This window comes from Terrapene carolina, unplaced genomic scaffold (genome assembly GCF_002925995.2).
Source record: "Terrapene carolina triunguis isolate 2854851 unplaced genomic scaffold, T_m_triunguis-2.0 Scaffold85, whole genome shotgun sequence".
Classification (NCBI taxonomy): Eukaryota; Metazoa; Chordata; order Testudines; family Emydidae; genus Terrapene; species Terrapene triunguis.
In genome coordinates this window covers 40,091,128-40,107,379 of record NW_020664436.1, presented here as the reverse complement: position 1 = coordinate 40,107,379, position 16,252 = coordinate 40,091,128, and the positions used below count along the sequence as shown (strand labels likewise).

Sequence of the window (16,252 nt, the reverse complement as noted above, 5' to 3'; positions counted from 1 at the left end):
CTATTACTGCCTGGTTTGGGGGCTGTACAAACCACCTACGGCTTCCATCCCCCCAAAACCATGGAGCAGCCAAAACCATTTTCCACCCCGTGTACTCCTCCTATATAATGCTTTTTCCATTACAAAGGCCCTTCATTTACCAGAGGAAACCTGCCTATCTCTGGACTGAATCTGACTGAGAGACTTGGACAAACCCTCAATACAGAGTATCTTCATCCCTCAACGACCTCTATTAATATTTTTGTGCTCATCTTTGTTTCTACAGCTTCCTATTATTGAAAAAATAAGGATCATTGCTCAGAAGGTTTATGGAGCTGAGGATATAGAATTGTCTCCTGCAGCACAATCTCAAATCAGTCGTTACAGCAAACAGGTAAAGTGACATCAAAGCACACAATCAGGAACACACTGGACTTGATTCTCCACAGCCTTGCACCTTATACTTATACTTGTGCAAATGGAGTACAAAGTGGTTGTAAAATGTTATCACATCAATATGGTCCATTTTAGGGCTTGTCTACATGGCATAGTGCATTGAAGGAGTGTGATTTGTAAAGTGCATTAATGCAATTGACGTTAATTGTTTCAAAGAGGACTATGTTAACATGAACTAAGTACCTGCGAACTATCAGGGTCTACAAGGGGCAGATGGAGCACAACATAGAATCATAGAAATGTAGGGCTCGAAGGGACCTCGAAATGTCATCAAGTCCAGACCCCCTGCACTGTGGCAGGATCAAGTAAACCTAGACCATCCCTAACAGGTGTTTGTCAACTGGTTTTTAAATGCTTCCTATGATGGGAACTCCATGACCTCCCTTGGAAGCATGTTCCAGAGCTTAACTACCCTGAGAGTTAGAATTTTTTTTCCTAATATCTAACCTAAATCTCCCATACTGCAGATTAAGCCCATTACTTCTTGTCCTATCTTTAGTGGACATGGAGAACAATTGATCACCATCCTCTTTAGAACAGCCCTTACCATATTGGAACAATGTTATCAGGTTGCCCCTCGGTCTTCTTTTCTCAAGACTAAGTATTCCCCATTTTTTCAACTTTTCCTCATAAGTCAGGTTTTCTAAACCTTTTATCATTTTTGTTGCTGCCCTCCTGAACTCTTTCCAATTTGTCCACATCCTTCCTAAATTGTGATGCCCAGAATGGACACAGTACTCCAGCTGGGGCCTCACCAGTGCCGAGTAGAGCGGGACAGTTACCTCCTGTATCTTACATACAACATTCCTGTTAATACATCTCAGAATCATACTAGCCTTTTTGCAGCTGCATCATATTGATGACTCCTATTCAATTTGTGGTCCACTATCACCTCCAGGTCCTTTTCAACAGTACTACCGCCTAGCCAGTTATTCCCCATTTTGTAGTTGTGCATTAGATTTTCCCTTCCCTAAGTGAAGTAATTTGCATTTGTCTTTATTGAATTTCATCTTGTTGAATTCAGACCAATTCTGCAATTTGTCAAGGTCATTTTGAATTTTAAACCTGTCTTCCAAAGTGCTTGCAATCCCTCCCAACTTGGTGTCATCTGAAAATTTTATAAGCATACTCTCTATTCCATTATCCAAGTCATTAATGAAAATGTTGAATAGTACTGGATCTAGGACTGACCCCCGTAGGACCCAACTAGATATGTCCTCCCAGTTTGTTAGAAAACCTTTGATTAACTACTCTTTTACTACAGTCTTTGAACCAGTTGTGCACCCCCCTTACAGTAATTTCATATAGACCACATTTCCCTAGTTTACTTATGAGAAAGTCTTGCGGAACTGTGTGAAAACCCTTACTAAAATCAAGGTATATCATGTCTAGTCTTCCCCCTTACTCACTAGGTCAGTAATCCTTTCAAAGAAAAAGATTAAGTTGGTTCGGCATGATTTGTTCTTGACAAATCCATGCTAACTTTTCCTTATAACCCTATTATCCTCCAGATGCTTACAAATTGATTGTTTAGTAATTTGCTCCAGTATCTTTCCACGTATTGAAATTAGAGTGACTGGTCTATAATTCCCCAGGTCTTCCTTGTTCCCCATTTTAAAGATAGGTAGTATATGTCAGAATACTTTACAAATCACAGCCCTCTGTTGTGCTTTGTCATCACCATGTAGACATTTCCTTAAGACTCACTTTGCACAAGTGTAAATATCTACACAACGTGCAAGGTACTGGAGAATTGGGCCAAAAATTGGACAGGTTTGATTTTATATTTGACAGAATATAATAAATTCAACTTTTTTCTTATCTGATACATTCAATATTTGTGTTTATTGGTTTTTCAAGCTGGTGTATAAGCCACAGCACATGGGTCAATAATCTTTTTTTCAAGATAAATTTCATTTGTACAAACTGTTTCTTCCATGTGGTTAATCACAATCACTTTCCTGTTAAGGCATCAATTACTGCTAGATTGCATATCATAGGTGCTATTTGTACCAAGACTTTTCAGTCATTCTGGTGAAAGGCAGCCTTCTCTCTGTCAAGCATCTCTTTTAAATATCGTGAGTGTGTCTACATGTTTGAAAACTGGGTGCCTTTATTTAATCCTAAAACAGATGATTGAGTAGATGTGTAATAGGTAAAATGCTGCAGGCTAGGGACTTCATTTGCAACTTTAAAAATCAGAATTAGATGTTTTCCTAAAAGATAGGCTCTGGTTCAAACAGGAATTATTTTGGGGAAGTTCTGTGGCCTGAGTTAGATAGAAGGGCAGACTACATGATCACAGTGGTCCCTTCTTGCCTTGGAATTTGTGACTGTATTAATCTGTGAATAACCTTACAAATAATATTTCTTCCTTCTTTATCTTCTGTCAGGGTTTTGGAAATCTTCCAATTTGTATGGCAAAAACTCACCTGTCCCTCTCCCACCAGCCTGAGAGGAAAGGTGTTCCAACTGGCTTCATTCTTCCTATTAGTGATGTGCGGGCCAGCATCGGAGCTGGGTTCATCTACCCATTAGTAGGAACGGTGAGTGACAAATATTAGACTTGAAATGTATCTTTTCTCTCTCTTCATAACACAATTTGTCATGCAAGCACATTTCCCTTTTGCTATTCAGAGCAACAGACTATAAGTAGTTATGTGAGTTTTCGTTTGTTATATAAGTGATCCCAGAGAGTTCATGTTTTAAAAATCATTTTATTCTTCTGTGCCTTTTGGCTCCAGGCTAGTAGGACAAGATGGGCTAGTGTAATTCCTCAGCTGGAGTTTCACGTTTCACTTGAAAAAGTAGCTCTTGTGTTGGTGTTTTGGACATTTTCAGGTGAGCTTAAGGGAGTTAGGCACCCAAATCACATAGAAAATGAGATTTACAAGCCCAGCTTTCTTAGTTTCCTGAAAACCTCAGCCTGTATCCACAGCCTGCTGGATTTAGATGGATGGACTGAAGCATTTGCATGCGTATTTTTAAGTATATTTGCCAGTATCAGCTATTCTACTATGTTTGCATAAAGTATAAGATACTAATATAAACCCATCATTGCATTTTTAGGAATAACTTTGTAACTCTGTTCATCATAGAAACATTTCTTCCTACCCATCCCTTCAAAGTAACAGCTTAGAGTACAAGGCTTATAATACGTAACGTTCCACTTTTTCATCTGGTGTACTGTTGTGATTCGTAGAAGCTGCTGTCCTTATCGCCAGCCATATTAATTTTGTTTGTGAACCGCTTCTGACATCACATAGCATGAGCTATTACTAGTCCTGTAGCTGAATCATGGAATGGTGCTAGAGAAGGGACACAGGCACTACTGCATTTCCGGAGGAGAACACTTGCCTGGTGTTATCTCATCTTCCCAGAACGCAGCATGATTTCCTTACATGGCAGCACACTGGGGAATGGCTGAGAGCATCTAATTTATTGTTTTAAATTCCCTCTGAAACAATCAAATATTGAAAGCAAGGAAGGAAGTTGTTCCTGAGAAGGAGAGGTCCTGGAGTTCAGGGAACTGTGTCATTAGGACTCACTGGCCATGGGGATATGCTTTCTATGTACATGACCAGGGTAAGTGCATTCAGCACAAGTGCGGCACAGTAGCTACTAGGATTTTCTAAAAGTGCTGTCAATCATATGGTTGGACGCTTCCATGTACAGCTAGTAAATGACACTCATAACATCCGATACTTTGATGAATAAGACTAAACTCGAATTACTGACAATAGAATGAAATAATTAAAAGTTTTCTTCTTACTGCCAAATTCCATCTTGGACTGCATACATACATATGGCCAGGCAGGGAAATGAAAGTCAGATACTGTCTGGTGCCCCTTCAAATTCATGGAAATGCTACTCTTTAGGTTGCCAGAGAAGGATGTGCTGGGGTTGGGCTTAGTAGTGAGGCCTAGTATGCATATTTTAGTGTATACTAGCCATGATTCAGCATAAATCTATGTCTTGTGCAGATTACTGTTAGGCCTAACTGGAGTAATGTGCATGGGGAGGGTTGTCCATGGGTCAGTGGTGGCCAGAATAAGGGCTCAAGTGTGCCTTGTATGGTGTTTGCCCATCTGGGGCAGTTATGCCAGTTTCGAGCCTGGAACCAAAATTTAGGTGGTCATGGAGCAGGTTTTGCATATGTAATTTCCGACTGTACAGACTTTGAAAGGCACATGTGAGCCAGGCACTCTATCTTTAATGAGAGACATAGTGCTCATATGCAGATCTTTTTCATATCAAGAACTGAACAGACAATTTAATGTGTAACCTACAGTATGTCTGTATGTACTTGTAGTCATTCTTTATTATTATGTATTTGTATTCTAACAGAGCCTAAAGACCCCATTGTACACACATAGAGTAAGTGTCCAAAGAGTTATACTCTAAATAGACAGACACTGGATGTAACATACAAGCAGAATGATCACATGATTATATGCAAGAGTCATATTAATTCTACAATTTCCTCTTTTCTTGTTGTTTGGTTGATTTTTTTCAATACTATACTTTAAACTAGTTTTTCTAATATTGCTTACATAAGGTAATCATAACAGCCCCTCTTTAAAGATTTGTTGGCACTTGTGAACTTGTTAAGCAAGACATTATAATCCAGTGACCACTAAGGAGTCCAACTAAAATTTCTTCTGTGGCTCTTAGTTTATTCATTTCTACTTTATATAAAAAATAAAGTAAATTTATAAAATAAGCTCCTTAAAACTCTTGTTGTCCTATACAAACTAAATGTAATTAAATGAAAATAAATTGTTATTTAAAAATATAGATCCTGTTATGAAGTTCCTGGTTTTAGTAGCATTTTGGAGCTCTGGAATCAGATTTCTAGAAGGATCACTCATAAAGCGTTATCACTCACTCACATTACAGAGTTAAAGGTTATGATTGTCATTAAACAAACTGTAGTGATAGTTTAGTGCATTTTTCTCTTTCACCCCCATCCAGATGTTCCATGCTCTGGAAGTGCTATGCTGTCAGCAAATTTGCGTGTTTCATTGAGCCCTAGGATTTGCAGGCATTATTCTTTCTTCCACAGCTCAATATTCCAGAGTCACTTAGTCTACATATGTAAGGAAGCCACCTGAAAACATTTGGTTAGCCAAAAAAAAAATTAGAAGGGGATGAATGCTGGAGGTTTTTACCTTGATCATCAAAGTAACCAGTGATCAGATACTATGGTACTATCCTTAAAATAGATAGCACTTGGGAAAACATCCCATTTTGAGATCAGGTTGGATTAGATTACAAAGAAGAAAAACGGTATTTTAAAAATAATTATTTTGTTGGTTCAGTTAGGGAAGGGACAAGGATCCTAATATTTAATCTGCAGAGACCCTTAAGGTGTTCGGAAGTCTTTTAATTCCACAGTACATGATATAGCACAGCACATTCATTGAAACTGCAACGATAATTCTAATACTAATTAAGTGTCGGGCATCACACTGTAGTCTTAAAGTATGATTTTCACCTGTAGGTATTCCCTTCACTTCAACATGGAAGAGCTGTTCAGTTGTTTTTGTTAATCGCTTTAGTACAGCAAACAGCTTATTAGAACTCTGCTTTAATTGGCATGGCTCAAAGCTCTCTACTATAAGAACAAACTTAACCTGAAAGAGTATTTTCAAGAAAAAAAGGTAATAAATTCTCTTTCAGCAATAATTATTTGCAATAACAAACATGTGATTTAACCTTGTATCACTAGAATGTGTAAATTAATGCAATTCATATTTAACCTAGCATTGAAATGGGACATATAGCTTCTTGTGTAACACAAACATGGTATGTTGTCTTCACATTCTATAAGCAGTGTTAGCTTTGTGTTATGGTTGGCTCTGTTTCCCTTTCAGCATGGAAGTCTTTCCAGGAAAAATGAACTGAGCCTTATCAGAGGAAATCAGCAGTAAAACAAGAGGTGTATGTAATTAACACTGCATGGCTTTTATCACAGTTCCCTGTGACCCTGACCCATGGGCTGCATCACTCTCACAGGTGGACTGTTGACATCATTGCTTGGCTTTACAAAGTGGAGGCAGGAAGGCTGTTGGAGTATGTTTAGGAAACCAGTGAAGTCATTCACTAGTAATGCTTGGGTGGAGAATTACTCGATTTTGTAATGTGATTCTACCCACCCTCAGAAAGCCACTGCAGTTTTGTACTTTCTCACTTTTCAGCTAAGCCACTTTTGTTGTTGTTGCTCTGTTCCATATACTGCACAAGTATGCAAGCTTCTTTTACTGCAGTTTGGTTCAGTTAAGAAACAGTATTTTTAATCATGCAAAAAATGTCTCTCCTTTAAGAGATGAGAAAGAAATGACTTTGCCATTAATTGTGAGGTATTCATAGTACAACTACAACTTTTGCCATGATTCATCTCTGATAACATCACTGTGAACTTGAAACATTTACAGCCCAAGTCACATTTTAAATAAAGATTTTTAAATACAGGTTAATGTTATTTATAAGGCAAGATCCAACTGAAAATATGCACAGCCTTGTGCACCAGGCAAGCCCTGGAATGTGTCAGATGCTGTGTACTGACCTACCTGGAGGAAAGGTCAGCCTGTCACAGAATGTTATTCCTCCCCTTCACGCAGAAAACACCTCCAGACCCTGTGTGATGAATTGTGAAATGATATGCTCTCACTCTGCTAGCAGTGATTCTTGGGACAGCCCATCTCCTTGCCTGATTTGACACTAGCTATAAGAATTATAAAGCCCTCGTTAATTTCCAAGTGTGGCCCATAATGAGGAGACAGCCTGGCCTGCAGTCTGCCATGCTAAAATAATTCCTTTGGTGCCATGCTAAAATAATTCCTTGGATGGTATTAAGAGAAGGCCTCTTAATGGACTAAACTATTTGAGTGCTTTGTGAGGAGAGGAATTTTTCACACCACTAGTGCATTTACAATTTATTGGCATCTTATTATTGTGACTAAAAACATAAATACATTTTGTGAGGGGGTGCCAGTGGGGCTGGCCCTTTAAGGGGAGTTGGGCCCAGCCTCACCTATGACTAATCAGCTGCCTACCAGCTGAAGCTGTGAGGCCAGGGATCAGGTGATATAGTTGGAAGATCACCCACCCCAGCCGGAGGCAGCTGATTAGTCACAAGTGGGTCTGGGCCCAATTCCTCTTAAAGGGCCAGCCATCCTGTGGTGTGGAGGAGTTATCCTTTTAAAATGTGTATGGTGGTGAGATTTATAACTAGCTTGGAAACTGTCTAAGTTAAGAAGAGCTTTTAAGTACAATCTTTAGCATGCTCACAAAGAAATAGTGCCCAGCTAGACTCTATGCTAAAGTGTAACAGGCTAAAGAGTGCACCCCTTGATCTGCCGGTTGTGTATCTTGTCCTATAAGTATTATGCTGCAGCCTGTATTGTGATAACACTAAGAGGCCTCATTGTGTTGCACAAACACAGATGCAGAAATGATCCCTGCTTATAGAGCTTTCAATCTAGTTTGAAATTAGATGTGACAAATAAATAGAAGTGAGGGCTGGGGAAGAGAACAAGATCACTTGGTTACACAGGTTAGCAATTGCATAACATGGTGGTTTCAAATTGGAAAGTTATAATAAAATGAGCTTTCTCCAGTCGCCACACAACCTAGCCTCATTGGTTTGGCTGCTTCCCTGTAGACATCAGAGTAGAAACAGGTCTTGGGGAGGGATTTGAAGGTGGAGAAGGAACTGGCTTTATGGATTAATTCAGGGAGGATATTCCATGTATAAGGGACAGTATGTAGATGTGTGCAGGAGAAGGCTGAAAACACTGATCAAATGATGGAGGTTAATGTGATAAAAGATGAGCAGATCAGTTTAGATCGAGTGGTGAAGAGTTTTAAAGGTGAGGACAAGAAGTTTGAAATTTGATGCAATGGAAAATAAGGATTGAAAGAGGTGCTATGCTTTTATGTGTTCATAACTATCTCAGCAGCTGCATTTTGAATGGATTGAAGGGGTGATGTGTGTATTTAGGGCAGGACAGAGAGGAGAAGGCAGGAAATGATAGGATCTGAATGAAAGTTTTAGCTGAGTGGAAAGAAAGAAAAGATCAGACTCTAGATATGTTATAGAGGGAGAAATGGCAGTGTTTGGACTCAGCCTAAATGTGTGGGGCAAGGAAGAGGTAAGAGACCAGGATGAACACCAGGTTATGAGTCTGGTGAGAGGATGGGGTATTGTCAACAACGACAGAGAATGGGAGAGAGGGGATGGTTTGGAAGGAAAGATAAGCTCAGTGTAAATCATGTTAAGTTTGACAAGAATTATAACCAATAATGCCATAGAGACAAGGTGGGTGAGGTAAAACAGAAGTTGCTCCTATAAAAGATATTACCTCGCCCACCTTGTCTCTCTAATATCCTGGGACCAACACGAGTACAACAGTGTCATAGGCAAAGGAGAGAGAAAGAACAATGAGGATGGAGTACAGGCCCTGAGACTTGGCTATGAAGAGGTCATTAAACCAGTTAATCAGAGTAGTTTCAGTGAAGTGGAGACAGCACTGCTGATTATTAGGGAATTCTTTGAATGAGCATATGAAATAGATGGAAAAAAACAAAAGATGTAGTTGGTTTGAGAAAGAGCTGCTAGCAAACTTCACAAGAATCTAAGACATTTAACAGTAGTATAAAAGGTAGAAGGCTATGTATTTAATAGGACAGCCAACTCCGACTTCTTCATGAAGTATAACATTAACTGCTGTTTGCCTGAAGCATTGGAAGAGTAGAGCAAAGGCACAAGATAATCATGTCTCTCTCTCACACACATTTATATCTGGTTATGTCATTGTTGCACAAATGCTTATTTAAATCAGTGAGAGAGTACCATAGAAAATGCATCTTCCTAGAAAACAGGGAGAGGAAAAATCACCTGGCACATACCATTTCTTGACATATACTCAAGGTATTTTCATTCTCCATAAATAGTACATATTTAGTTTCTGTTGACAGCCATGTTTAGAAGATATTAATGCTAGAAGTACTGCTAACCCACCACCTTTTGCTGACAAATTTGGAACTTTATTCTAAATTCCAGCCTAAACCTAGCTGCAGGGCACCAATAAAACAAGGTATAACATACTGAATTTCCTCTGCACCATTCTGAATTGCTTTTAGATTGATCAAGATCCAACATCTGTGAGTTTAGCAGAGTGCATTATACCCTGAAACGGCTAAGAAATTTCTGGTTGAGAAATAACATTTGCATAGCCCAGTGCATCACTTCTGCAGATTAAATAGTCACCTGCGTCACTGCTTTGCAGAACTGTTTCTGGGCAGGAGGTGGAAATAGCTCAATCTGTAAAATTAGACAATAGATCTTAGCACAGCAAAAAACAAAAAGCCTTTGACTTGGTGGATTATTTAATCTTTTGCAGCAAAGAGCTGTATTTGCCCAGTTCAGTGTGCCCAAGAGCTGTCACACGTTGCTTGTACTAAGGAATTAGTTCTGAATATACAAAGCAAGAGTATCCCTAGCCATATATACCCCATGGGCATGACCCCCATTAAAGAGAATTATTGTAATATGACAGTATTTAAACATATAGCTAAACACTTCAAAGGACACCTTACGATGAAAAATCACAAGTGCACTCTGTGAGGTTTCAAAGGTCTCTTTTTTTTTCAAGGATTTTCAATATGCAACTCTAACATGAAGTTAAAAGATGATATGCGGGTTCTTAACTCTATATAGTATTTTAATAAAATGTGTCCTACAATTGTCACTTCAAAAAAATTCATTTAAATGGATTTTTTAAATTAGGCACATGTTTATAGACAGGAAAGGGTCTTATATTTCACCTTAGTCAGTAACTAGGACCCTTAACTTAATCCATCTCTGACACTGAATTTGAAAATCTCCCTTCCTCCACCCCATTTTAAACATGTATTATATGTAAATAACATACTGTAGTTATAGGCAACTGTGTTATTAATCTAAGTCACCATTATTTATACTGAAAGAATTTTAACTATCTAGTTTATTTTCCCCCATGTATGCAGGAGGCTTTTTTGGATTTCTAGCACTTTGCTCAAGTTGTACAATGAAGCTAGTCTGATTTTATTGATAGTCATTTTCACTTTGTTCCTGTGTATCCAGAGTTCTCAGCTGAGGTAAACTGTGCTGAAATATGGTTAAAATTGTATTGCGGACAACCTGAGTTCTAGTATGGTTTGGCCGGGTCAAGTGCTGTTATACTATACAGTAACGTTGTAGTTATGTTCCTGAAAAATGCTACTTTAAGCGAAAAGCTGTTAAGCAAATCCAATTTCCCCATAAGAATGACTGTAAATAGGAGGGTTAGGTTCCAGGGAAATTTTTTTTGCCAGACAAAAGACATTATATACATATACAGTATAAATTTTAAATAATTTTAAACAAACAATTTAATACTGTACTCACCAGTTATGATTGTGAAGCTTGGTTGAGACAGGGGTTTAGTGGGGTTGGGGCGCGGGGGCTTGCCCCACTCCACCCGTCGGGCGTTCCAGCCGGGGAGTGGGGTTGAGGCTTGCCCTGCTCCACCCGCCCAGAGCTCCTGCCGGGGAGCGGGGTTGGGGGCTTACCCCGCTCCCTGGCTGGAATGCCGGGTGGGTGGAGTGGGGTAAGCCCCCGACCCCGCTCCCCAGCAGGAGCGCTGGGTGGGCAGGCGGAGCGGGGCGAGCCAAACAACCTTATAACAGAACATCGCATGACTTTAAACGAATATGTTCTCTAATAGATCAGCAACCTAATAATGAAACAATGTTAACCGGGATGACTGTAAGTGAGGAGTTACTGTACTACAAATACAACTGTAGTAGAGGAATTCATTATACCATCATTGCAGCCCTGGTTTTAGTACAGTATGGGGACAGTTAAGGTTCATGCTTCAAAATCTTGGCTACGGATTCAGTTATACTTTAACCATAATGTGTGACAGTCATGTTGTAATGAGGCCCACCAACATGGCCTCTTTTTTTGAACATTTCATTCGCCTGTCTCTGATGCAGTACTGATAATAACCTCAGTGCAGGAGAGAAGGTTGCCTTTTCAGCAGTTATAAAAGGACAAAAGAGATGAGGATCTTCTGTGGAGGTAGGAACTCTTTAGACAATGCATAGTAGCTTGTTTTCAGATATCTTAAGACTTGCAACAAGAAAAAAACACAGCTGCACAAGGAAGGTGCCATTTGGGACCGAAACAAACAGTAGATTTTGGCTTCAGCTTTATTTGCAACTAACATAACATGAAGGGGCAAACTTTGCATGTACTGAATTGCAACCCAGCAATGGGAAGTTAGGGTTTTGGGCCATTTACCCACAGTGTATGGCATGCGTTCACTGGTGGTGAAGACAGAGCAGGAAGAGGCTGCCTTCTGCCACTGCATTTTTATAGGTGGCAATCTGCTGGCTGATCCCAATACTGCTCAACATTTTAAGACGACTGCCACTGGTCAACAGCCACTGCGGCACTGCCTACCCTTTTTGTGTATTTGAGTTCATATATGGTTTGGGGGAAAACAAAGGCCTGATTTGATACCCATTCAGATCTCTAGAAAGACTCCCATTGACTTCAGTGCACTTCGGATTAGGCCCTATATTTTCAAACAATTGATTTACAAATTCTCTTGACATTGTAATATTAAAAGCTGTGTGATTATGTATGTTGAATGTGCTACCTTTGTAGAAGGCAGATAGAACTGAATGTACAAATAGTGTGTCAAGTTTGTTGGAAGAACACCTCTTGGGATTTTTATTTTGCTGATCATTCTTTGGTTTCTATAAATCATTTATCAGATGGTTGTTAGTCATATGATTTGGAGAGACAAATATCTGATATGTCCCTTGTGGGCAGCCAGAAATTCAAAGAGTGGAGTTAGTGTCAAATTATTCAAATTCTTCTTATCTATATATTAATATGGAAAATATTTAATGTATATATGTATGAGTTTGGAAATATAATGTTATTTCGAGTTTAAAAGTGATTTAAGGGCCGCTAGCAGGAATCTAGCTGGAGGCTGCTAGTCAGTAACTGAACTGTTTTATTGAGTCCGGATAAATAAGGTGAAAGACATTTTGAACTTAATAATGTTCCCAGCAACTTGCTTTCCTTCATTAAATTGTGTAATATATGATGAATAATGCACTAATTGACAATAAAGAGGACTGAATATTTGTGCCTATTGGTCAAGGGATTATGCTAACAGGAAATGAAGTCTGATTTCCTGTTGTAAAACTATTTTGTGCTTAATCTTTGAAAGAAGATGTGAGGTTAAAAACAGGTTACGCTGTACATAGTAAACATATGCCTCTTTAGAGGTTTTGAGGGAAAGGAATGCACATTTGGCAAATTATTTTCATCTTTAATTGAAAAATGAAGCATGTTGTCTCATTAAGTGCACAAAGCTTATAGAGACACCAGAAACTGAGCTCCTGTAATTTTCATGCTACTCTGGTTTTATAACTATAATACCTTATAATTACATCCTATGGACTTCGTCTCCTTTGTGAAATACGAAGATCCTAAGCTGAAGTGTTGTCCCCATTTTACAAATGGGGAAACTGAGACACAGAGTTTAAGTAAGGCCTTTTACAAGTCAGTGACAGATCCAGGAATAAAACTCCAGTCTCCTGACCTACAAAATCATTCTTTAATCACTGGATAGACTACCTGTATGAGACTTTTAGTTGTAAGAATTTGAAATACCAAACTTGTGAATCCTCTCCATTGAAGTGCCCTGTCTTACGTTTCGTGAGGATAAGATGGAATTTAGAACACTAGAAAAATTTGCCCTCCCCAGAAAAGTCTTTCCGAGATCATAAAAAATTTCGTTCCTCCCCCCCCCCCATTCATTTAATCTTGACTCAAAATCATAGGACAAATTCTCTCACACTATATCCTGCTTATCTGATATGAACCAAAGAATTGCTTTGAAACAACCAAACATTTAAGGATATCAGCCTCATACCTAAATTTCAACCCTACTTCACGGGAGAAAAGTTCAATAAAGATAGATCAGAAACTGCATCAGAGGCATTTAAATCCAGAAGAACAACGGTACGTGCCACCAGATTAACTTCACAAAGCACTCAAAAATTGATCTAAAGGTATCTGCAGACACATTTGTGGTACTCAGTTCCTTAACATGTCATGGAGTATAGAATGTCCTTTTCTGTCTTATCTCCAATTTGTCCTTCCTGTCTACTCTTGCTGGTGATCCCTTCCCAAAAACAGGAAAAACCTTAGTGGCAAAACCTCTTTAAAAATAACATAAAGAAATTATAAAACATAAATCTTATGCTTGATGCATAAGCCAACCGCTTACTGCGCAGGGTGAAGTATTCACCTACTGGCTTTTGTATGTTACCATTCCTGATATCCGATTCGTGTCCATTTATTCTTTTACATGGGGACTGTCCGGTTTGGCCAATGTACATGGCAGAGGGGCATTGCTGGCACATGATGGCATATATCACATTAGTAGACGTGCAGGTGAATGAGCCCTTGATGGTGTAGCTGATGTGGTTGGGTCCTCTGATGGTGTCGCCAGAGTAGATATGGGGACAGAGTAGGCAACAAGGTTTGCTACAGGGATTGGTTCCTGGGTTGGTGTTTCTGTGATGTGGTGTGTAGTTGCTGGTGAGTATTTGCTTCAGGTTGAGGGGTTGTCTGTAAGTGAGGACTGGCCTGCCTCCCAAGGTCTAGGGATCATTTTCCAGGATAGGTTGTAGATCGTTGATAACGCGCTGGAGAGGTTTTAGCTGGGGGCTGTATGTGATGGCCAGTGGTGTTCTGTTATTTTCCTTGTTGGGCCTGTCCTGTAGTAGGTGATTTCTGGGTACCCATCTTGCTCTGTCAGTCTGTTTCCTCACTTCCCCAGGTGGGTATTGTAGTTTTAAGAATGCTTGATAAAGATCTTGTAGGTGTTTGTCTCTGTCTGGGATTGGAGCAAATTCGGTTGTATCTTAGGGCTTGGCTATAGACAATGGATCGTGTGATGTGTCCTGGATGGAAGCTGGAGGCATGTAGGTAAGTATAGCGGTCAGTAGGTTTTGGTATAGGTGTTTATATGACCATCACTTATTTGCACTGTAGTGTCCAGGAAGTGGATCTCTTGTGTGGACTGGTCCAGGCTGAGGTTGATGGTGGGGTGGAAATTGTTGAAATCATGGTGGAATTCTTCAAGGGCCTCCTTTCCATGGATCCATATGATGAAGGTGTCATCAATGTAGCGAAAGGAGAGGAGGGGCGCTCAGGGTCGAGAGCTGAGGAAGCGTTGTTCTAAGTCAGCCATAAAAATGTTGGCATACTGTGGGGCCATGCAGATACCCATAGCAGTGCCACTGACTTGAAGGTATAAGTTGTCCCCAAATCTGAAATGGTTGTGGGTGAGGACAGAGTCACAAAGCTCAGCCACCAGGCGTGCTGTGGCCTCATCAGGGATACTGTTCCTGACAGCTTGTAGTCCATCCTCATGTGGAATATTGGTGTAAAGCGCTTCTACATCCATGGTGGCCAGGATGCTGTTTTCAGGAAGATCACCAATGCATTGTAGTTTCCTCAGGAAGTCGGTGGTGTCTCGAAGATAGCTGGGAGTGCTGGTATCGTAGGGTCTGAGGAGAGAGTCCAAATAGCCAGATAATCCTGTTGTAAGAATGCCAATGCCTGAGATGATGGGGCATCCATGGTTTAGTACAGTATATAGTGATTAAATAATAAATGTATGCGGTCATCACATTCTATAATCAGAACCAACTGAGGATAGACCATGGAATGACAAAACGGAACTGGGAATACTGCTGACCTGTCACAGCAGCAAAACTGATCCTTTATAATTCAATTATGTTGAAATATGGCCTGCACACCAGCATGTCACCCAAACTATTCACATTCTTTTAGCAACAGATTCACGCTCATGATTTGCGTCCCTCTGTGCTTAAGGTTATTACAAGGGAATTCTTCACACACCAAATTATGACTGATATATTCATTATATCTAATCTTCAATTACAACCATTTTATGTTCATGGTTTGTACAGCTCTGTTGACAAGTGCAGAGGTTAACCCGTTGCCTCCAAGGGTCAGAAGTTTTCAGCAGTACGTGCTAATGCAAAAATAAATCATTGTCGAGTGGCAAGAACTTGGGGCCACTGGTGCCAAGGGGAAAACAATAATTTAGTGACTGTCAAGATAGTTATTTTTAACCTTTGGTTTAACCTTTTCACTTTGTAATTTTGTGGGTTAATTTGCGAAATCTAAGCATGAATACCATTGACTTAAACCAGGCATAATGCAAACAGCATAATGTAAGCTTCTCACAAAGCTTTGCCAATGATCTCAATCCTGACCTACAAACACTGCTGCTATTTCAGGCCTGTACTTCTATTGATAGGGTGACCAGATATCCTGTTTTTATAGGGACATTCCCGTTTTTTGGGACTTTCTTATATAGGCGCCTATTACCCCCCACCCCCTGTCCTGTTTTTTCACAGTTTCTATCTATTGAACACTTTTAAGGGTATAACTTGACTACAATGGGGTTGCACAAATGACTCAGGGTGCACAATTCATTCTGCAGAATCTTTATTACTGGTAATGATGTGCAAGAAAGAGTCAGGTGTGATCTTCAAACCATGTTTAATTTGGGGTTGACCATGTGGTGTAGACAAATGACAGGTAAGGTGTGATCACCACACAGACTTTCACTTAGAAGTGAAGATTTTAAAAACCCAGGTTTCTACAGGTGACAGGCTAGTCTTGTCCATTGACCTGTCTCACCTAGACCTTTTTTATCTTCTTTTTTAA

The 16,252-nt window shown here is 39.7% G+C and overlaps 1 protein-coding gene across 2 annotated transcripts in view; it reads left to right on the top strand.

The window, feature by feature from the left end:
- MTHFD1L (methylenetetrahydrofolate dehydrogenase (NADP+ dependent) 1 like) overlaps positions 1-16,252 on the top strand; it is a 219,306-nt gene that overhangs the window by 153,026 nt on the left and 50,028 nt on the right. For both annotated transcript variants that reach the window (XM_026649763.2, XM_026649762.2), the window contains exons 25-26: positions 266-373; positions 2,829-2,981. In XM_026649763.2, the coding sequence (XP_026505548.1) occupies positions 266-373; positions 2,829-2,981 (261 nt within the window). The remainder of the gene's footprint in view (positions 1-265; positions 374-2,828; positions 2,982-16,252) is intronic.